We start from the raw sequence: 20832 nt of genomic DNA on the forward strand, positions 1-20832 counted from the left end.
AAATGTTTAAAAATGTTTTAGGTCTTTAAGTGCTATAGATGTTTTTAGTGTTTATGTATTCTTCTTTTTATGTGTATATTTCATGCGTGTTTATGCTTTGTTTAATGCAAAAACAAGACTACCCCACTCACAAATGTACATCAAAATTCAATGTAGCACAATGTCGCCCCTGTATGGCCATGTTTAATCTGAATGAAGTATCAATTAGCTCCCGGTGCGACCTTGTGCGGCTCCAGGGAATTGTTGCATCTGGATAGTGGAGGGCGTGGGACATATGCCAGCTTACCCCTGTTAAACAGCAGGCGTCCCCGTCCTCCGTCACCTGTCACCTATATTGAAATAACTAAGCTGAGAGATACATTTCTTTTGCTTAGAAAACTTTAACATCAGTGAAAAAGAGTTGATGACGAAAGTATATTTTTCTCGCTTTATCAAATTGGCGAGTGTATTTCACTCAAAATAATTATTTGAGCCGTGTTATGATAGATTCGAAATATCTTTATTTGTTGAGTGTGTCGCATTTATGACCCATTTTGTGGTTTTAAAAGGAGTTTCTCGCATATATGCGTTTCCAGTTGTACAGTCTCCTGGGCAGTTAACAATGTAATTAAGGAACCCTAATTTATACCTCACCTTCTTTACATGCGCATTAATGTATTCACATGAGCGTTCCTAGCAAAAAATGTACCTATGTATATAAGAAAATGTTGTCGAGTGCTGCCTGTATGCAAATTTATTGCCTGCAAAGTTTGATTCATTATTTAATGTGATTTGCACCTACATATAACAGTTCAATCAAAATTATTTTCGTGATTTTCTTAAAAGCATAAAGGAATATTCTGAATGTCTTTGACAGCTGTGCATGGAATAGGTTTAAATTTTCTATTAATGATACATTAACTTACGGGAATAAGGAACAAAAACTTACCAAGCAATGAATACTGACTTACTTGGTAAAATTTGAAATTTTTCTAATTTATCCAGCATACTGGGTAAAAATGGACAGTAATTCACTTTGTATTTGGCAATTAAATCCCATACGTTGATTCCATCTCTCACCCAAAATGGGCTGCCACAGTACAAAACTAACTTTATACCTAATGCTAGGCTTGGAATGAAGCAGTCCCACATTGACCAACCAACCTGATGTGCATAAAAGAATAAATTTTGATTACATTCATGTTAATATAATACATATGCAACACAGTGATATTTAATGGGGAAAAAGAAAGATTTATAAATTAACAATGCAATATTTGAGATCAAACATGGATTTTATTGCAGAATGGGATATTGAAAGGATTCTTTCTCGAAATTTAGAAAAATTAAATTATAGAGGCTTCTTAATAATTTAAAAATTGATTGTGCAAAACATTAATAAAACATTGTTTTCATTCATATTTTCAATCATTTAAACAAGTACAAACATCAATGAATGACTTTTCATTTCATCTACGATCAGCGCAGCATGAAGCTATTGTCCGTCTGGCACCTAATTTTAGCTCTAGGAGAATAACTTATTTTAAATAATTCTAAACATATTTCGCAACCCGTTAAATTTAGTGCTCTGGGAAGCCGCCCATACACCCCTACTCTTATCTTCGTTGTCTCCAATATAACGTGAAACATAGTGAAGTTCACTGTACATTATAGCACAGAAAATTTAAAATATTAAAGATTGTTACATAGGGTATTAAACCCACAAATTAAATAGCCACTCATTTTTATTACATTAAAAACTATCAAAATAATTCTATTTTCGTTTTGCTACCCCTCATTATTTTACCAAATTACCGCACTATTTACTTTTACATATGCCAGTATTCTTGTTAGATTATGACAAAGGCCTCTTAGAGTTATGCTATTTATTTAATACATTTCTTAGGCACTTTATGGCAAGGAAGAGATGACCCGGTGGAGGACGTTATAAGGGAAACTGCTTTGTAACAACGTTACACATGGAAAACGGCCACGCAGCCAGCCTGTTCATCAGGGCTCAAGACCAGGATCAACCTACTAGTAGTCAGCAGCTTTTACCGCTGAAGCACTGGTGGGCATGTTATAGCTATTTGCCTACTAAGATAGGTACTTTCATGGAGTCCTTTTTAATAGAAAATGTGACACACGGTGAAAGCCACGGAAATTCCCACACAACCATTTCTTTCATCAGGATTTGAACCCGAATCAAGCAGATGGTCCGTTTAAGTTCAGGTATAATAATTATTTAATTAACATTTTCCCGTTATCCTTTGAATTTGCATCGTATTATTTTGGAATATTTTTGATTATGAACTCAGTTATATTTATATAGAACTCAGTTATATTTGCATTCATATTTTAGGCTAGCAACAATTTTCAACAATCTGACAATTTTAACACCTGCATATTTTCTCCATTATGCGTTGTGTCCTTCAAATGAAAACGCAGCTTCTTATTGTTATTCACATTATTTTTAGCTTTGCTTTTTAATATTTCCTACAACTGTGTGCTTTTCATTAACATTTCGTTAATGGCATACTTCTCATAACATGATATGTGTCCTGTGTCAATAACACACATCATGACAGTCAAACCTTTTTACGTTTTGTATGAAAAATTTACATTAAAATGCTTAAAATTACACTATTATTTAATCCTACAGTTCCTCTTTGTAAATGTCCCACCAGCAGCCGAGAGTTAAAGACGTTGAACACTGGTAGTTCGGTCCGAGGTTCAAATCCCGCGAACAGGCTGGCTGCATGGGCGTTTTCGTGGTTTCCCCCGTGTGTAACGTGTATACGAGCCAATTTCCCTTAGAAAGTCTTCCACGAAGGCATCCCTCCCTTCAGGCAGATAGCCCTAGTGTGCTTTCCCATAATTGAATAATCCCAATACCTCTTTGTAAATGCTACAGCTCTGACATTACATTCATTACTTAATTTTTTTAATTTTTTCAAGTTAGGCAAGAGCTCCATATTTAAAACTGTGGTTCCAATTCAAATAATAAATGATAAACAAAATGTTTAGATTTAATAACTGAGTATTGCCAGGTTTATAACTTTATGTATTTGTTGATTGTTGCCTGATCTATTTAATTTTTTAATATTATTCTGAAGTTACTAAAAGAAATACTATAAAATATGATTACCGGACACCACTGGAAAAGGGCGTCACCACTCTTCAAGTTGTAGTTAAAACCGATGTTTTCAAAATGAGTTATTAATGTCTGAAAAAAAATAAGTATGTATTAGGAAGAAGTAGTAAATCTGAAATTATTTTACGCTAAAATATTACTTCGCGTAGCACAGAACAACAGATAATACCTGGCAACATGCTCATAGACGGAACAACTTAACTATTATCCTTTTGCCATTCCCATCTGATTAGAGGCTATTAGATTATTTGCAACCAGAAAATAGGGAAATTCTACCATATCCTCGTCGAGATTCAACCAATGAATCTTGCACTTTGCTAATTGAACGTGCTAACCACTTGCATTTCAAAAGCACGCACTGGGAAATGCGATAATGTGGGTGCAAACTGATCGGCATTAGGCCGTTAAGTCGGCGGTAATGAAGAAGTAACGTTAGTTATTGCTACTTGAATAGTCTAAACATTAGAGTTATAAAGGTAGCTATAATTGTATTTATAAATTTCACGTTATGTTATTTAATAAATCCTACCTATTTACATGCTCATTAATATATGCATTATTATTCTGTTAAATAAATATAAATAAGGAAAAGTGTACTATTAATTTTGAAGAGTTCACATAATGCCTAAATATAACTTTTTTCAGCCCTTGTACTCATCCAGATTTATACTGTTCTTTGACAATACATTTTTGTTGTAGTTTGAATCGTCGAAAAATTCTCCTCGCTCAACTGACCAGGAAATTTGCCACCAAAAACTCACAGATTGTATCGATATATGTTTCGTTATATGCTTCAGTAATCGATATATGCTTCCTTTCGTGATTGCATGAATGAGTAAGTTTCTAGTATTGGTTACAATACAATTATGCAGAGAAATTATACTTTTGAATATTCTATAGATTGCAGCAATTCAGTATTTCATAAATGCTTCCTCTAGTGACTAATCTAATATTGTACATAATAATAACATTACATTATAATATAATAATATTATAATAATATTACAATAATCTAATATTATATTATACTCTAATATTGTACAAATAATTATACAAGGAAATTTTACTTTTGCATATTCTACAGATTTCAGCAGTGATCTCAAACTCAAATTGCCCGCGGGCCAAATACACCACCCGAAAGTATCTGACCAAAGGCAACAATAAAAAAAATTATTAATGAAATAGAATTTTTAGCTAAATTAAAAAAATAACTAGGAAGAATTTTTTTTTACTTATTTACTTGAAAGAAATTTTTATTGGTCTCAATTTGTAATTCAAACTTCTTGATAACTAAAATTAAAATCTCCAATTTCATATTTATTCATATAATTGAATTATATAGCATTAACCACTAAATAACTTATTGTTAATTTACACTAGAAAGAAATATACAAAATTTCCCTGAATTGACGAAACCTGTGAATAAAAAATAACAACTTATTCCCTTTCTGTTATTCGTTACAATTTTCTATAAAGCACAACGAAAATAATGCGTATTTGTACGCAAAGAATTATAAATTTCTTTGTTTTTATACTACATTTTTTATTACAACACCTCATGGCATTTCGATTTTCACAAAGTTTATAACCTTGGAGGAAAATTATCAAAAAGTATCTTCCTCACCCGTTTCGTTTTCGCAGACTTATATGACAAAAATCTGTTGACATGTATACACACTCCTAAAAAAGTGATGACTCTTATTGTAAAAATTCGCAAAATAAATTATTTATTTTTTGATAAGTAATAATAAAATTTAAGCAAATTTTTATCTTCATATTTTTGAATGAGATTTATATCACAGTAAAATTAATTAGCTTGTAAGGATTTATATTTATTTTAAATAACCAATTTAATTTAATTTTACGTTCTTTCTATAAGACTCCATTCCCCTAATCTGCCAGAATATTTAAATTAGGTAGATCGCGTGAAGTAATGCAACTTGTATCTTCGAGTTTTTAGTTTAGTTCTTGTTATTTTAGTTACCGCCCGCGTGAGGCGTAGTATGTTAGCGTCAAGTCGACGCATTGTGAATTTATAGAGTTTAATAAAGGGTACCTTTAACCCTTCTCCTGAGTTTTGAGTAGTTTCTAACCTCAAGCTTCATTTCTGGATTTTAAATATTGCTGACAGAGCGATTTTAGTAATGAAGCTGATGTAAATTGGATTAAAATCTGAAACGTTTTCTTCAAATTCTTGTCACAAAAATGCAAATTAATATACGAAAAATATATTCGAGAGTCACATAAAAGTGCTTGGGGTGCCTCAGGAATTCAGATTGAGACCACTAGCTTACAGCTTTATGGAAATTACATAATGGAATACCAAATATATTTAGTGATACCCCTGCTGAATGCACTACTCCTTTCGGATCGCCAGTGGTACCAGAAGTAAAATTTAAAACTGTTGGGTGGCCAAAGGGAAGTTGTTCGAATAGTATATCTGGAATGCTACCATCTGGATTTCGACCACTATCCAGAAATTCATCTAGAAATATACTGTGGAAAAAAAGGAGATAAATATCCATTACTGTCATAAACAGAAAATATCAAAAAGTTATATAGGATACAATGGGGTATTATTTCAGTTTTGTTGCGCTGAATAGAAAATTTAATGCAAACTTGTCAAAGAATTTTACAATTGTTTCCCTTTATGTTTGAAGGCAAAGGAGTTAGAAAATTTAATTGTCAAAAGAGAAGATTTATTATGATAAATTTGTTGTTGAAAATCTTAAGCGATTTATAGGCTTTTTTATATTTTTATATGTACAACATATAAATCTTACCATAGTCTAGAAAAAAATGACAAATAAAAGGTTACCCGTTTTTGATATGTGAAATACCATTGGCTACTGTTTCTTCTTTGGAAGGAATAATGATTATCTTCTCTAGCCTTGGACAGTCTGAAAAAATTAAAAATGGCTTTTAACGAACTGATAATTAATAAATATTTATTAACCTTTAAATACAACAAATAGGCTTTCAGAAATTAGATAAAATTTAAAGCATCATTTCCCAGATAATAAAAGTGAGCAACTGAAACTTTGTGATTGTTTGAAGTATAGAGTAAATAATTACACCTACCAACACCAAGCTGAAAATTTGCTTCTGTTAACTAATATACATTTTGCAACGATAAGAAAACAAAATCGTGCCTGCTTTTCTTATAATATATCCATTGTGGTGGCGCAGTGCTTTCATATACCGCCCACCAGTGACTAAGCTATAAAGTTACTGAACACTGGTAGTTCTGTCAGGTCTTCATGTGTTCTCGGCCAGTCCTTCTGCAGCTGTCCCAGATATAGCTTGCTGATCACCGAAGCTCAGAGCTTCACTTCTCTTTTTCTTTTACATAGCTACCTCAACTGGAAAAACTTCATCTTTGGACTTTTACATACATCAGAAGTCTAAGAGAACTCATTCAGGAATCTGGAAAGAGCAGGAGTAGTGTATCTCCCGCTGGATGCCAGAGTAACCAACAAAGTATCAAAAAGTTCGGTCAGGGGTTCGTATCCCGGAGAGTGCGCTGGCTGCATGGACGCTTTCGAGGTTTTCCCTAATTTGAAACGTGTATGCCAGGCAATTTATCTTAGAAAGTCATCCAAGAAAGCATTCTTTCCCTACGCAGATAGCCCTACTTTGCTTTGCCATAATCAAATAAATAACACCAAATGTTCATATATCTGTTTAGGATTGCACGTAAATAAATTTCAAACGATTCTTAGTCATAAAGCCTTATAATTTTCATTTTTATAACTTCTCCTCTAATAAATAATTCAGTTTAAGACTTGGAACTGAATATAAAAGATATTCATAAAAGGCAGGCGTCGATTTCAATACCTCAGATACTTCTCTCAGACATGACTTCTAATCATAAAGCTCTTGAAATAAGGTTATAAATTCTGGAAGTCAAAAGAACTCTGTGGGTAATAAAATTTGAGAAACATAAAAATCCAGCCGTATATTTGATCTACGAAAAAACAAAATTCAATATGCAAAACATTTAATATACCAGTGAGTTAAAGCATTAAAATGTTTTGGATAAAATTCGCTGAGATTTTCGAAAGCGAATTCGCTGTCTTAGCTCATTTTTCAGTATATGATATTCACGGAAATTTAACATATTCCACATTTAGGAAGCAAAAGCAAAGTTTATGCTGTTTTTTGAGCAATATATAACTTTGAAGAAATAGAATTTATTATTAAGGTTGTAGTTGGCCCATTGACATTATTAATTATTTATATCTCAGGAAATTCCACACATGATGATTTATAACTTCTTACTTTTAAACGCATTAAAGCAAAATTTTATCAATTTAAGGTCTTTGTGTGTTCGGCTATATAAAGTTTAATATGTCACATAGATACTTATGTATTATCGTAACCACATTAATAGAAGTCGCCAAACTTCAGAATACACCGAACGCTCGTAATTATGCGCATAATAATTAATCAGGCAGCCATGAATTGGCACATGTCAAATATTCACATTCCAAAGTCGCCATTTTTATATGCATCCTTTTTGCTGTGTTCGAAGTTCCAAAGATTTTTATGGAAAACTTCTGATTATTTTTTTTGTTTTAAATTCGATCTCAAAACTTGTGCCTGTAAGATTTTTCTATAAAAGAAGAGAGGTGAGATTTCTGCAAGCATTTTCGAACAAAATCGCTAAAGGAACAATGCTTCGAATTCTTTCTCAAGGCGATTGCTACGAATTTTCAACCACAAAAAAAAAAACAAAAAAAAAAAAAAAAAAAAAAAAAATCCCCTTTGTAACTAGGTTTGCTCTCTATCTTTTCGAATAAATATACAGTTAAAACGTAGAATACGTACTTTCGTATTTACATATGTATGTATGTATGCATGTATGTACATACGTACGTATGTATGTATTAATGTAATGTAATGTATAGGATTTACACTAAAAGTAATTATTAAATTAATAGAATTCGCCAAACTGTGCCAACTTTGTAGCGATAATAGGTAACTACCGTCATATCTGCATATTTTTTCCATCTGCAGTCATACTATTTTCATAACTTTTAAATTAACCGGCGAAACATTTAACTTAAATATCTATAAGAAATCAAGAATGTAGCTCCCACTTTAAATTATGTTAAATTAAATAAACACGCTTGTTTAGTGCAGAACATTTTAAAAAACTGAGTAGCGTATGTGTTACCCAAAAGAAGGCAATGGCTTGGCTTTGGCTTACTTGTAAAGCCTCTAGGGCTTTCTGCCTAAGGAAATGGACATCTTCGTGGAGGACTTTCTAATGTAGACCGGCTCGTATCCAGATTAAACATGGCGAAAATCGCGAAAATTCCCATCAGTACAAGCAGCCAGCCAGTTTGCGTGTTTCGAATTTCGAACCGAGCTACCAGTGTTCAGCAACTTTACCGCTCGGACGCTGGTGGGTCAGAGAAGACGTTGGAAGCACCCATATAGTAGTGATCTTGTTCTGTAATAAATACAACCCATATTACACCAAGATTCAGCAGTTTAAACACTCAGCCATTTACAGATTTTAAAGTATCCTTTCCATTCCAAAGATACTCATCTTACACCTTTAGATAAAATATTTTTAATGAAGAAAATAAGTTTACGACGCAAGGAAATTAAATGCATTTCAATATTTTTTCAGAAACTAAATTATTACCAATTCCAAACTGCAAATTTTATCAGGCAATATTTGAGTTCAATTTATTTTGAATTAAATTCAATTTATTTTGAAAGCAATATTTGAGTTCACGTATTACTTACTCTTGACTATAACTGGTAAATTTTCCATGATATTATAACTGTTTCCATTGTCTTGATGATGATCCACAGTGATTAGAAACTTTGCTTCCATTTTTGTAATGATATTTGATGCAACCTAAAATTCAGACAAAGACACACAAAAGGAATTTTTTTAAACAAGCTAGTTATATCTAAAATTGACATTTGCTAATTTACTTTCCATTCAAGTTTTCAAATACAAACTATCATATTGTTCTACTTCTCTATATATTTCTTTCAATTTCGTTTGAAATTCCAATTATAATTTGAAAGTCAATCCTTCATACCGTTTAATTGTGATATTATTAAATTAAATTAGCATGTAAACACTGTTAGATTAAATCAATTACGTTAAATTATAGTTTTTTAAAATTAAGTTAGTAAATAGATCTCTAAAGCAACTAAAAAATGAAAGATATGTTTCATGATGCATTCGATGCAAATTAAGCAAATGTATTCGTATTTCTTTTATTTACAGTTTTATGCCATATCAATGACTGGTAAGGTGCTTATTTGCATGTAATATTAGATTTCTTATTAAAAAGATCTGTATTGTAGGCACACCTCTATTGAAAAGAAAAGCAAGCGTAATAATCAGTGCAATTTTTTTAGTGCACCTTATTCAGTTTATAATAATGCTACCCTGTACAGATAAGAGACGGATTTTTATTTTAGAGTTTTTCTTCAAAGATTAAAATATCAATTATAAATACTGATATTTAAGTTTAGTGATGTGAGGTTTTTCGTTCTGGACTTGAATTCGTATGTGAAGTAGATTGTGTTATTCTATGCTATTAAATGGTCAAAAATAACACAAAATAACACGTTAGTATATTTTTATTTTTCTCTACAAATTATCGGCGAATAATGTAATCATTTTGTCAGAAATATTAATGCTGTTGATATTTCTGGCAGAATTAATATTTCAGCATTAATACAATTTCTGATGTATGATTCTTGTATTTCTGATAATAATACAGCATTAATATTTCTGATAGAATGATTGTGAGATTCTTATGTTAATTAAATATTTATTATGATTTTGATCTTTACTATAGCTTCTCTCTGTACTCTGACCAGAATGCAAATTAGCTTTGAGAGTATTTAAGCTGAGGTTTTTAAATATTAGAGAGAGAGCTTCTGGCACTCGCGTAGCGCTCTTATACTTCTTAGCCAGCTCTGTTTAAGTATAGGATATCTAAGTATAGCTACAATACCTAAGTATAGGGAACGGAGGAACGTGTAAAACTTTATTTCGTATTTTGCAAAGAAAATTTTCTTTAAATTTAAAAATGGAAAAATATGAATCTTTGCGTCATTTAAAACATTTCTCCAACTAGAATTATATGTCTATAAGCAGCGAAAATAGCGGCCTTGTAAGAACTTTTGTGGACGCGACGTTCATTCTCTAAACATTAACAGTATACAACAATATATATTGACACTGCTTAGAATATTTTATATGTAGCTAAATGTTGATTTCCTTTTAAATATCTCGTAATAAATCAAACGAGAAAAGTAATGCCCCTATATTTGCAATTATATTATACTCCTCAAAAGTGAAATTGCAACACCAAGAAAGAATGCGCGTAGCGTCATGCAAATTACAGAAGCAAGAGTTTTGAGGTGGATATGCAAATGATAAAAGTTGCGCACACATTGGATCACGTGGTATGCAAATGCGGGCTATAAAAGTCAGCCACTTTCTCTTCTTATAAACAGCATCTGAAGGTTTACGGAGCATTGGAGACTTTAGAAGAAGCACAGAAAATGTCTCTGAGACGTCGCCGAGCTCAATCGGCTCAATACCATCAGTTAACGACCTGGAAACGTGACCTTATTATTGAACTCCATGAGCTTGGTTTGTCCCTGCGCACAATAGCCAACCGTGTTGGGCACAATGTGAGTACCATCCAACGCTGTGTCACACAATGGATTCAGGAAGGTGTGCGTACACATCGAAGAGAAAATGGTGCGCACAGGTGCACGTCAGAGAGCATAGACCGGCGTATTCGGCGGTCAAATATTGCAGACCCTTACTCCACGTCACATGACGTCCGAAGCCGGTTGCTTCCACGAGCAAATGGATCTGTGTCCACCCAAACTATTCGTAACAGATTGCATGAAATACACTTACGTTCACGGGTACCAGCTACAAAAGTACCATTGACTTCTGAACACAAGACTAGACGCCCGGTGTGGTGTCAGCGTCATAGTGCGTGGACCATCGAATGGCATTGGGTTTTGGTCACGGATGAATCTCGTTTCTGTACAGAACGCTACGAAACAGCCAATTTTGTCGAGTGTCATACCGGTCCTGCCCGGGTTATGGTTCGGGGTGGCATAATGTTTGATCACAAGACGCCCCTGGTACACATAAACGGCAGTTTGACAGCGGACCGCTACATCACGCAAGTTGTGGAGCCTGTTACTCTGTTCTGGTTGCATGGCGCATCCAACACGGTATTTCAATAAGACAGTGCCAAGAGGCATGTCGTACCGCGTACTCTTAACAGCCTGACAGGATCTGACATCCTACCCTGGCCTGCAGCCACTCCAAATCTGAATCTCATCGAACATCTGTGGGATGTCACTGGACTTGACATTTACCGAGGACCACGGCCGCAAACCCTGGATGATCTGCGTACAGCAGTTGATGTGGCTTGGTTGAACTCATTGATAGCATGCTTGGCCGGATTGCGGCCTGCATCACTGCCCAAGGTGGGCACATTAGATACTAAATAAATTGGTTTATAATGATTTTATGTGTCTATTTTTTTAATCATTTGCATATCTATCTCACAACTCTCGATCCTGCAATCTGCATGATGCTACGAGCATTCTTTCTTGGTGTTGCAATTTCACTTTTGAGGAGTGTATATGCGCTATTTAGTAATGGATTTCCATAACCCGATTTCATTCGCGATCCTGTTCTGTTTGTTCAAAAACACTTCCATAAAAGTATACATAAAATGAAGAACTGATCTTTCGCAAAATCACACTTGCATAAATGAATCTGCTTATGAATTCCTTTCTAGGAAATACTTTTATTTTCCTGCATGCATATTGATTGCATTTAAACTATCGAAATTCTTGGTCTTTCGTCATTGTGCAGGAAACCAAAATATTTTATATATATTCGTAACAAAGGGCCTTATGCTACGTCTAATTTCGCAATCATTGACTGCAGACATCGATAATAGAGAAATGAATTAGGGAATACGAAAGAAATTGACATTGTGATACTTTTTGAAGTTAAATCACTTTTCTAAATATTACGAATGTCAAATTTTTTGTTCGGCTGTCTGGTCTTTATATTTAATAGAACTTACATTTTAACCAAAAATTAAAATATAAAATGTTTTGCTTTTAAAATGAAGCAATATAAGATCGTCGTTTAGAGCATTTTTGTAATTGGAATTGTACTCAAGACAGTTTTTTTTAAAAAAAAGGTCTCATAGGTCCTTTTATAGAGATGGTGCATAAATAAGGGAAAAGAAAGTTTTTTTTTCATAAGATATACACGAAAAGTGTTGCTGAGATTTAAAGTTTACTTTTATATGTTTCATGCAACTTTTACATGTTTTATATGCAGAATAATCATAACATTCGCATTTTGAATACACAAAGAAAAGTAACAAAGGTAAATGTAAAAATTTACATGCAATCAGCTCTAAACAGTGTTTCTTATCTAAACTGAAAAGTCTGAGAGATCGGTCTTAGAAATAAAAGCACGAGAGAAAGAGATAGCTGAATTAAAACTATACATTAATCAGATTATATTGAATAGAGAGAACATATTCTTGCCATTTTGTGTTTTGTCTACCTGAAAGACATTCATCAAAGAAAAATGATTTTTCAGTGTTTTCTAATTGCGAAATGCTTGCGAGCATAACTTCAGAGTGGTAAATAAACTGGATTGTTTAAAGGAAAACGAGCTCGTAAAATATATTATGGCATTTCACTAATGGAATTGTAGTAGCACATTACTTACTCGTCCTCCAAAGTAAGGCTGTGGTCCACCCCAGATAGCCCCGATGCTCGTTGCTGCCAGCATGGCAAAGACAGCTTCTTTTCTGTTAGACATGTAACCTGTAAAAGTTTTGGATATCTTTTAGCATTTTTTGTACCTTAACATATAAAAACAATAAAATATTTTTATTTCTTTGATAATATTGCAGTATTAATTCATTAAATAATTTAAATTTGCTTGCATACATAAAGTTTTTTTTTTTTTATTATTATTATTATTCGTTCTAGATTCAAAGGCGTAAATATTCGTCAGTTTTCTTGAAATGTTAAGTGTTTTTTAGGTTCAAGAATAAATTCTTCTAAATCACTGTCGTTTTCTGTTCAAGGAATTCTTACGTATTCTCTCGTTTTTGAGGTAGTTAATTTATCTGAAAATTCTGAAAATCATATGCATTTTAGAAACTTTCCAAATTTTTTGCACTATTGTAATAATTCACAAGTAGATAATCAGATAGTCATTTATGTTATCGACTAAATTTCCTTTTTGTTCATTTCGCATAATTTAGTAATGCTTTTCTCATAATTAAAAATAATCTTGACTACGAGATAAGACAATATCTGCCAAGGCAAAAGACAACATTTTTTGTCATTTATGCTACGAAACGAATGCTGCTATTAATATAATTTTTGTAATAAAAATAAATTATGAACAAGATTTTTTTTATCCATCGGCTGTAAGTTAAAGGCAATAGGAACTGTAAGTTTATACTGTAGTAGTTACAAAACTGTAAGTAATTATAGGAAACTGTAGAGTTAATATACTGATTGAAAATTCTGAAACATCCATTTGCATGAAATGAAAGTTATAGGGAACCAAATAGGAATTATTGAGATGTTGAAAACGTGGCGTAATGGAAAATAACAGAAGAAAGATGATTTCATTAGCTTTACATCATATATTACAAATGTTTCGATGTTAACATTATCTTGGCAGAATATTAAAAGTAATTATATTTTTGTTCTGATAATACACGTTATTGCGTACGAGAAGTAGCATCGATTCTCACAAGACTGGGATAAATATTTAAAACAATGCAAATATAGGGAATTCAGCTATTCCACTATAGATCATTCACTGTAATGCTTAGTGGAGCTAGACTCCTAGCCCTAAACCAAAGAGTTGCCCCTTTATAGCGGATTTTGTAATGTCATTTGTCATTGTGCGGACTGGGTAACGCTCTTGGCCATAGAACTGCTAAATAAACTATGGATTCTGCCATTACGGAGAAATGCTCAATGAGAAAGTGTTAGGTCGTGGAAAAATAAAAGAAAAGTGAAATAAAGTAAGTCAGAAACACAAAAAAGCAATTTTTTTCGAAATAAATAGTGATATTCCCATTAAATTTATTATTACGTTTTTTATAACAATAAAACAAAAATTTATTTCTTACAAATATAGAAGCATAATAAACGAATATACAAATAATATAAAATAAAATTCGAAGTATGTTTACGTTTCAGATCATTCAATCTCTTCTGTATTTCCAATTTTCTGCCTTTTTATCAAGAAGGTATCTAATGTAATTTGCGTTTTCCTTTTGCGCTCTGTAAGAAGTTGTTAGTAAGTGTATAAGGCATCCATAACACCCGGTCTTGCCTGTCAAAATTTGGGTCAAAATTGGAACTCCTGTCAAAATTTGGGTCATTTTCAATAAACTGGTCTATAATTTTTGTTATAATGGTCAAACTGGTTTTTAGAAACGCTGTTAAAAATCCTTTTTGCTCTTCTTCAAATCACTACTTTCAATGTTTTTGTGTTCTTCTTAGTCCGCTAATTTCTTGAGCTCTTCATTAGAAAGACTGAAAGACTTGTTGCTGTTTCTTGTACTATTTCTTCGACATCTTCCACATTTATCTTATCTAAACCGGTTTGTTTCGCTAATTCCGCTATTTCTTCCATTATTTCATTCATATCGACGCCCTTGTTTAGATCTCCTTCCACACCCCTTTCAAATATTTTTCTGTTACCTCATTCCAAGAAAAGTTTATGTTTTCTACAGCATTTATAATATTGTAATTTTTCCCAAACTCTCTTATTGATTTTTTCTCTTCTCCGTCTGTTTTTCAGACATCTGTCTAAATGTTCACCGCAGGTAATAAGCCTTTAAATTTGATATAACGTCTTGATCCATTGGTTGGATTAAGGCAGTTATGTTAGGCGGCAAGAAAATCACTTCGACTGGAATGCATGTTATTAAGTCAGATAAATTCGTTGGATGGGTTGGAGCATTATAAATTTAAAAAACGTGTTCTTGATTCAAGTTTTTCAGTTTCGCAATAGCGTTTAACAGACGGGCAAACATATTCAGTGAATCAATTCTTTAAAATTTTCATAGTTATCCATGATTTTTTATTAGACTCCCAAATTACAGGTAAAGTTGATTTGGATATTCCTTTCATTGCTTTTGGGTCTTTGGAATGGTAAACAAGTAGTGGTTTTAATTTGAAATCTCCGCTTGCATCACCACCCAGTAGAAGTGTTAAGCGATCTTTTGAAGCTTTAAATCCTGGTGCAAGTTTTTCTTCCCGGGATAGAAGAGTTCGGCATTTTTTTTCCAAAATAGGCCTGTTTCATCAACACTAAAAACCAATTCTGGAGGACAGTTTCCTCGTTCACTTATTGTTTTTAATTGTAGCTGGGAATTCAGCCGCCGCTTTCGAATCACCACTTGCTGCTTCTCCTTTAATCTGTATGTTATGGAGATTATTTCGATGTTTAAATCCATTAAACCGTCCTCGACTTGCAACGAAAGTTTCACTTGTGTCACTTGCCTCAACCTGAATGCAATTAAAAATTCTTCTTGCTTTTTCCATTATAATAGATTGGCTTAATGGTATATTGAGTTGAATTTCGTCGTCAATCCATACAGAAAGTCGTTTTTCCATTTCCTCTATTGTATTATTTTTAGACCGGGTAATTCTAGTTGCAGAGCTTGTCGTAGTTTCAGTTGCCGATGACAGTATTTTCTCTTTATTCTTAAGAATAATCCTTATTGTTGAAGTTGCCAAATTCAATGCAGCACTAATTTGAGAATGACGTTCACCAGTATCTAATCTTCTAATCACTTGCATTTTAGTTTCTAATGAAATGCTTTTTCTTGTTGCTTTATTTTCGTGTTCTTTATTATCGCCCATGATAAAAACTAAAAATCATAATATTTTTCACTATAGCAATGATTATATTATATAAATTTATACTTACAATAACGTCAACAAATGTTGGAAACGATAAAAATACATTCGTATAACACCGCAGAAAAGAAGAAACACAGATAAAGTGCTTCGAAAATCGGGAAGCGTAACGCTGCATGCAATTTCGGAAATTCGCACAATTCAAATAAAAGAGCGTTAAATCGAAACAGCGCTAAACGAAACAGAGTTAAGCCGGGTTTTAGTGTATCTTGAAAAAATATGCATATTATGCAATTTTTCAATTTCATCATATTTCCTTTTACTACCCTTAGCTACAGCAGAATTCCATTTAGTTATTTAGCCAATTGGAGATTCTAAGAGCTATTTCAGTGCATTTCTGGATACGTATTGAGCGTGTACGTGTTGCAGGAGATAATTATTTGCACATACATGTTTGTTTTCAGTTGTGGAATGCTGTGATGATAAGGACTAGTTTCTGGACTGTCAAAAATATAATGGTCAGTGTCTCTAACCCCTGCACATACGAACGATTCCGAAAGCCGAAACGAAATAAATAGCTCATTTATGGGCCATGTCCCGTCGTTGATATACTCCTTAACTTTTGCTTTACATTTTATTCTTACTTACAAGCAAGTGTGTCGCCTTTCTGTAAGCCAAGATTTTTGAACGCTGCAGTATACAGCTTGGCCTCTTCAAACATTTGAGCGTACGTGACTGTCTCTTCAAAACCAGTCTCATCTGAAAAAAGCAAAGATCAATAATTGTGATAAAAATAGCAATATTCAAAATTGAAAATGTAAAACTTATAATTTGATAATTTATTGGATCCGAACGATAATAACAATATTGTTTATTCTTTTTAACAAATTCATAAGAATTTAAGCAACTTGTAAAATATATGTAAAAGCATTGAAATAAAATCTCTAAATACATTTTCCCAAGAATGTGACCTTTGATTCTGAAGCTTTCTGTATCTCGGCAGCTTAATGCATTCCTTTTCTTCTTGCTGGTACGCAAAAATGAAATGTAAGTTTTTACTCTCAGTGTAGAACAAAGGTTGCTTTATTTTCTTTTAAACTATAATAAGTCTCCCTTCATATTCTGCAGATTGAACTACAGTCAAGCTACAGAACTACAGTTTGAAAAATATAAATAGTAGCGGGAAAGCAATTAAACACATGCAAGAAATATTTGTAATCCTTATAAAATTAACAGAAACATAAATACTAAAATTTATACGCATTTCCAAGCAGTTTAATCTGAAAAGAAATTTCATTTAGTTACTTAAGTTAAATGGGTATTAAAAACGAAAAGAATGTACTGTTAATAACGGAAGACCAAGCATGATTAGATATGAGGAAAATATGTGATAAATGGTAATAAACAACAATGTTTGCAAGCAAATTTTATAGAGACATTAGGATTAATTGAAAGCAGGCATGATGAAAAATGATCAATTGCCCTTTGCCGGGAATCGAACCAGGGACCTCTGGAATACCGGTCCAGCGTACAGAACCACTACACCACGAAGGCACGCTGGAAGGCGGGAGAAATATCTTATATGCTCCCCTTTTTTAAAAAGGCGACTGGGGGTTTTAGGGGACACAATCACCAAATCCTGGGTGAGGAAAATCATCATCCAACACCCTTTTAGTTCGAGCGCCACTTTAGAGACATTAGGATTAATTAGAAGCAGGAAAGATGCAAAATGAGCAATCGCCTTCGCCGGGAATCGAACCACGGACCTCTGGAATACCGGTCCAGTGTGCAGAACCACTACACCACGAAGGCACGCTAGGGAGACATACCTTAAAACTTGACCAATATCATTAATGTGAATTTCTCTTAAAAACGTTTTTATGGACTTTATGCAAACTGAAAGTAAGTACCAATTCATCTTCAGCATCCATTCGGAAAATAATGGAGAGAAAACTGCAGAATAAAAGAACATAAGCGACAACTCAAACTAGTATAGGGTGTGACGAAAAATTTCATATAGCCGAAATTTTTCAGCTTATGCATACATGTTATATTTGTTATTAAAAATGTTTCTGAGAGTTTAAACGCTAGAGAAATATGTGAGAAGGTTCAAAATCGGCTCTTAGCTAAGAGCTAAATCTTCAATTAAGAGATGCTATATTTTTTGTAGACCACGTCTGTAATTATTTACAATATGCTTATCACAACAGATGAAATAGACAAACAAAATGGCGATGAATTTTGTTTCTGTGGGTTTGGTGGAATGAAGATTATAGACACGATTAGTGGCGTGAATTGTACCCTACGTCGGTGTGCCTTAGTGCTTATACTCCTAGCTTCCTCCTGCAGAGGACTTTGTTTTAGCGTTCCAGATATAATATTACGGTATTTAGAATAATGTTTGGCAAATGGATCTTCCTCGCACTACTGGAAAGAGGCTGTTAATGTTGCAATGTAATATACGACTGTGCTGCAACCCCCCTGGCCGATAATAATCGGTCTCATGGTTAACGCAGCACGCACATACAAACAAAAATACAGTTAAAAGATTAAAACAGAAATACAATCAAAAGCATCAAAACAGAAATACAGTCAAAAACATCAAAACAGAATTCCCAGTGTTGTTCGTCAAATCCTTTGCAATTCTATACTCTTTGGTACGGTAGTAGAATTCCTTTAGGCTACGATGTTTTCCTGTTAATGTTGTATTTGGGAGGTATTTTGGCTGTTTCTTGAATATTGTCTTCGATTAAGTATATTTTTCGTCCCTTCAGTGAGCATTTAAGAGGACAACGGTTAACTGGGTAGCTATATTCGGCAGTATCTGAATTTATTGTCCACTTGTGTCTTTATTGGCTTCTAAAGTTCATAAAAATTTCAAATAAACTGTATATTGTTCAAAAATTTATTTTGATTTATTGAGAGATATTAATCTGCATTTGTTGCCGGCATTAGTTTAAAAGATATTACTCTTGCATTTTAGAAGATCAATACTGATCTATGTTACGTAATATAAATTTCTTTAAAGTTATTTGTTTAAATGGTTGAAATGGCCTTCTATATATCTAAATTTTATTTGCGAATATAAAGGGAAGAGAAGCAGGTTTACAAACCATACAGAATTTCATTATTCCAATAACACTTGTCTTTCAGTTTTTTAATTTTATGTTTGTTTGTTTTTTTTTTCCAGAGAAATTGTTAAGCTGGTAACAGAATATTATCTGTTGCAACTACCGGAATTCATGCTGATACACTTGTTGCGCAATAACATAGAGGAGTATGAAATACACCTTAAACGAACCAGGAAAATTCTTATCAAATATACGTTGTCAGTTCGATAAGATAACGTATTTTGTTTGCAAGAGATTCTTCTAGAAATTTTAGCTGACACTAAATTGTTTGTAATATAGTAATTTCGTTCAAATGATATTGACCTACTCCAAAAAAGGCCAAGGTTAAGGACATGTGTCTCTTAAACACCTTTGTACAACAGCCTTTTCCTTGAATTCTAGGTCTTCCAAAATTCATTTAATAAAACTCAATCAAAGAACATTTTATTTTAGAAATATAGCAAAATCTACATATCGTGAACTTGGAATTGAAGCAGAGATAAACAGAACTCAACAAACAAAAACTGAAAATCAAATTTTCATTGTTAGTTTAAACTGTTTGCTTGATAAGAGAAGTATATTTTTTATTAAAGAAGAAAACTTCACATTCTTTCGGAAGTTTAAAAATCGGAACTTCTGCTGCGGATAGCATTATAAATTCAGATTTTTGCAGTATCTACAAAACCTGTAACGGAATATTCAGGTTACAAGAATAAAATTAATATTTAAAATGATATATTTGTAATATTTTTTAACATTTGGAACGAGAAAACAGAGAACTGTTCCACAACTTTAATCAAAATTCTTTCCGTATATTAATAGTTACATAACCTATTTCATAACAGCTTGGAAACAGATTCAAATGCTCTGAAAGACGGTAAACCATAATAAACAAAAGCCAGTGTATAATAATAAAAGATAACTTTAAAAAATAGCGAAATAAAATATATATATATTTGCATTTCAAAATATATAGACCTCTAATAATGAAGAAGAGAAATTAATAGGCAAAAATATGCGGATTTAAATTATAAAAAACCGTCATAAACAGTTCTAAACACAACCTATAGATGTAAGAAAAGCAGAAAATTAACGAAAACAGATATGCATAATTGAAAAAGCACTAAAGAATGGTTTTATTATCCTTGGGGAATTTTGAATAAAGCAAAAGTTTCCGAGAAAAGGTCTATTTCATTTTTTGAGAAATGTTTCAAAACATTTTATCATAAGAGAAAGTAAAAAAAAATGAAAGATTTAAAATAAGTAATGATGGAATGTTTATTCATTTCGCTTTCCTTATAATTTCTCATCATCATGTATTCGTGATCCTAAATGGGAAGACTTTTACCGTCAAAAATTCAACACATTCTTTATAATGCAATTTTCATTGAAATTACATACTGAAAACTATTTCTTATCACTTGTTATATTAATCATATAATGCAAATTATTAGTCAAATTACCGACACAAATGATTGCAATTCTGTCATCTCTTATCCGCATGAGATTTTCAGCAAAATTAAGCTTTGCGCCTGGGAACCAATCGTAATCCAGAAATCCATCACCAGTTTTAACCACAACCTAAAATGAAAATAACAATATTTATGCCTTTGAAGAGGAAGGGGAAACGTGCGTTTGACAGGTAGC

The 20832-nt window shown here is 32.7% G+C and overlaps 1 protein-coding gene across 1 annotated transcript in view; it reads right to left on the reverse strand.

The window, feature by feature from the left end:
- Window positions 1-20832, reverse strand: part of LOC118192377 (acetoacetyl-CoA synthetase-like) — a 59091-nt gene that overhangs the window by 26672 nt on the left and 11587 nt on the right. Inside the window, exons 4-11 of the mRNA XM_085819855.1 lie at window positions 20649-20766; window positions 16724-16834; window positions 12906-13003; window positions 8894-9008; window positions 5952-6033; window positions 5476-5629; window positions 3128-3205; window positions 951-1143 (exon numbers count right to left, since the gene is read on the reverse strand). Of these exons, the coding sequence (XP_085675981.1) occupies window positions 951-1143; window positions 3128-3205; window positions 5476-5629; window positions 5952-6033; window positions 8894-9008; window positions 12906-13003; window positions 16724-16834; window positions 20649-20766 (949 nt within the window). The remainder of the gene's footprint in view (window positions 1-950; window positions 1144-3127; window positions 3206-5475; window positions 5630-5951; window positions 6034-8893; window positions 9009-12905; window positions 13004-16723; window positions 16835-20648; window positions 20767-20832) is intronic.

This window comes from Stegodyphus dumicola, chromosome 7 (assembly GCF_044657685.1).
Source record: "Stegodyphus dumicola isolate Sdum_Otavi_A_Nest chromosome 7, ASM4465768v1".
Taxonomy (NCBI): Eukaryota; Metazoa; Arthropoda; class Arachnida; order Araneae; family Eresidae; genus Stegodyphus; species Stegodyphus dumicola.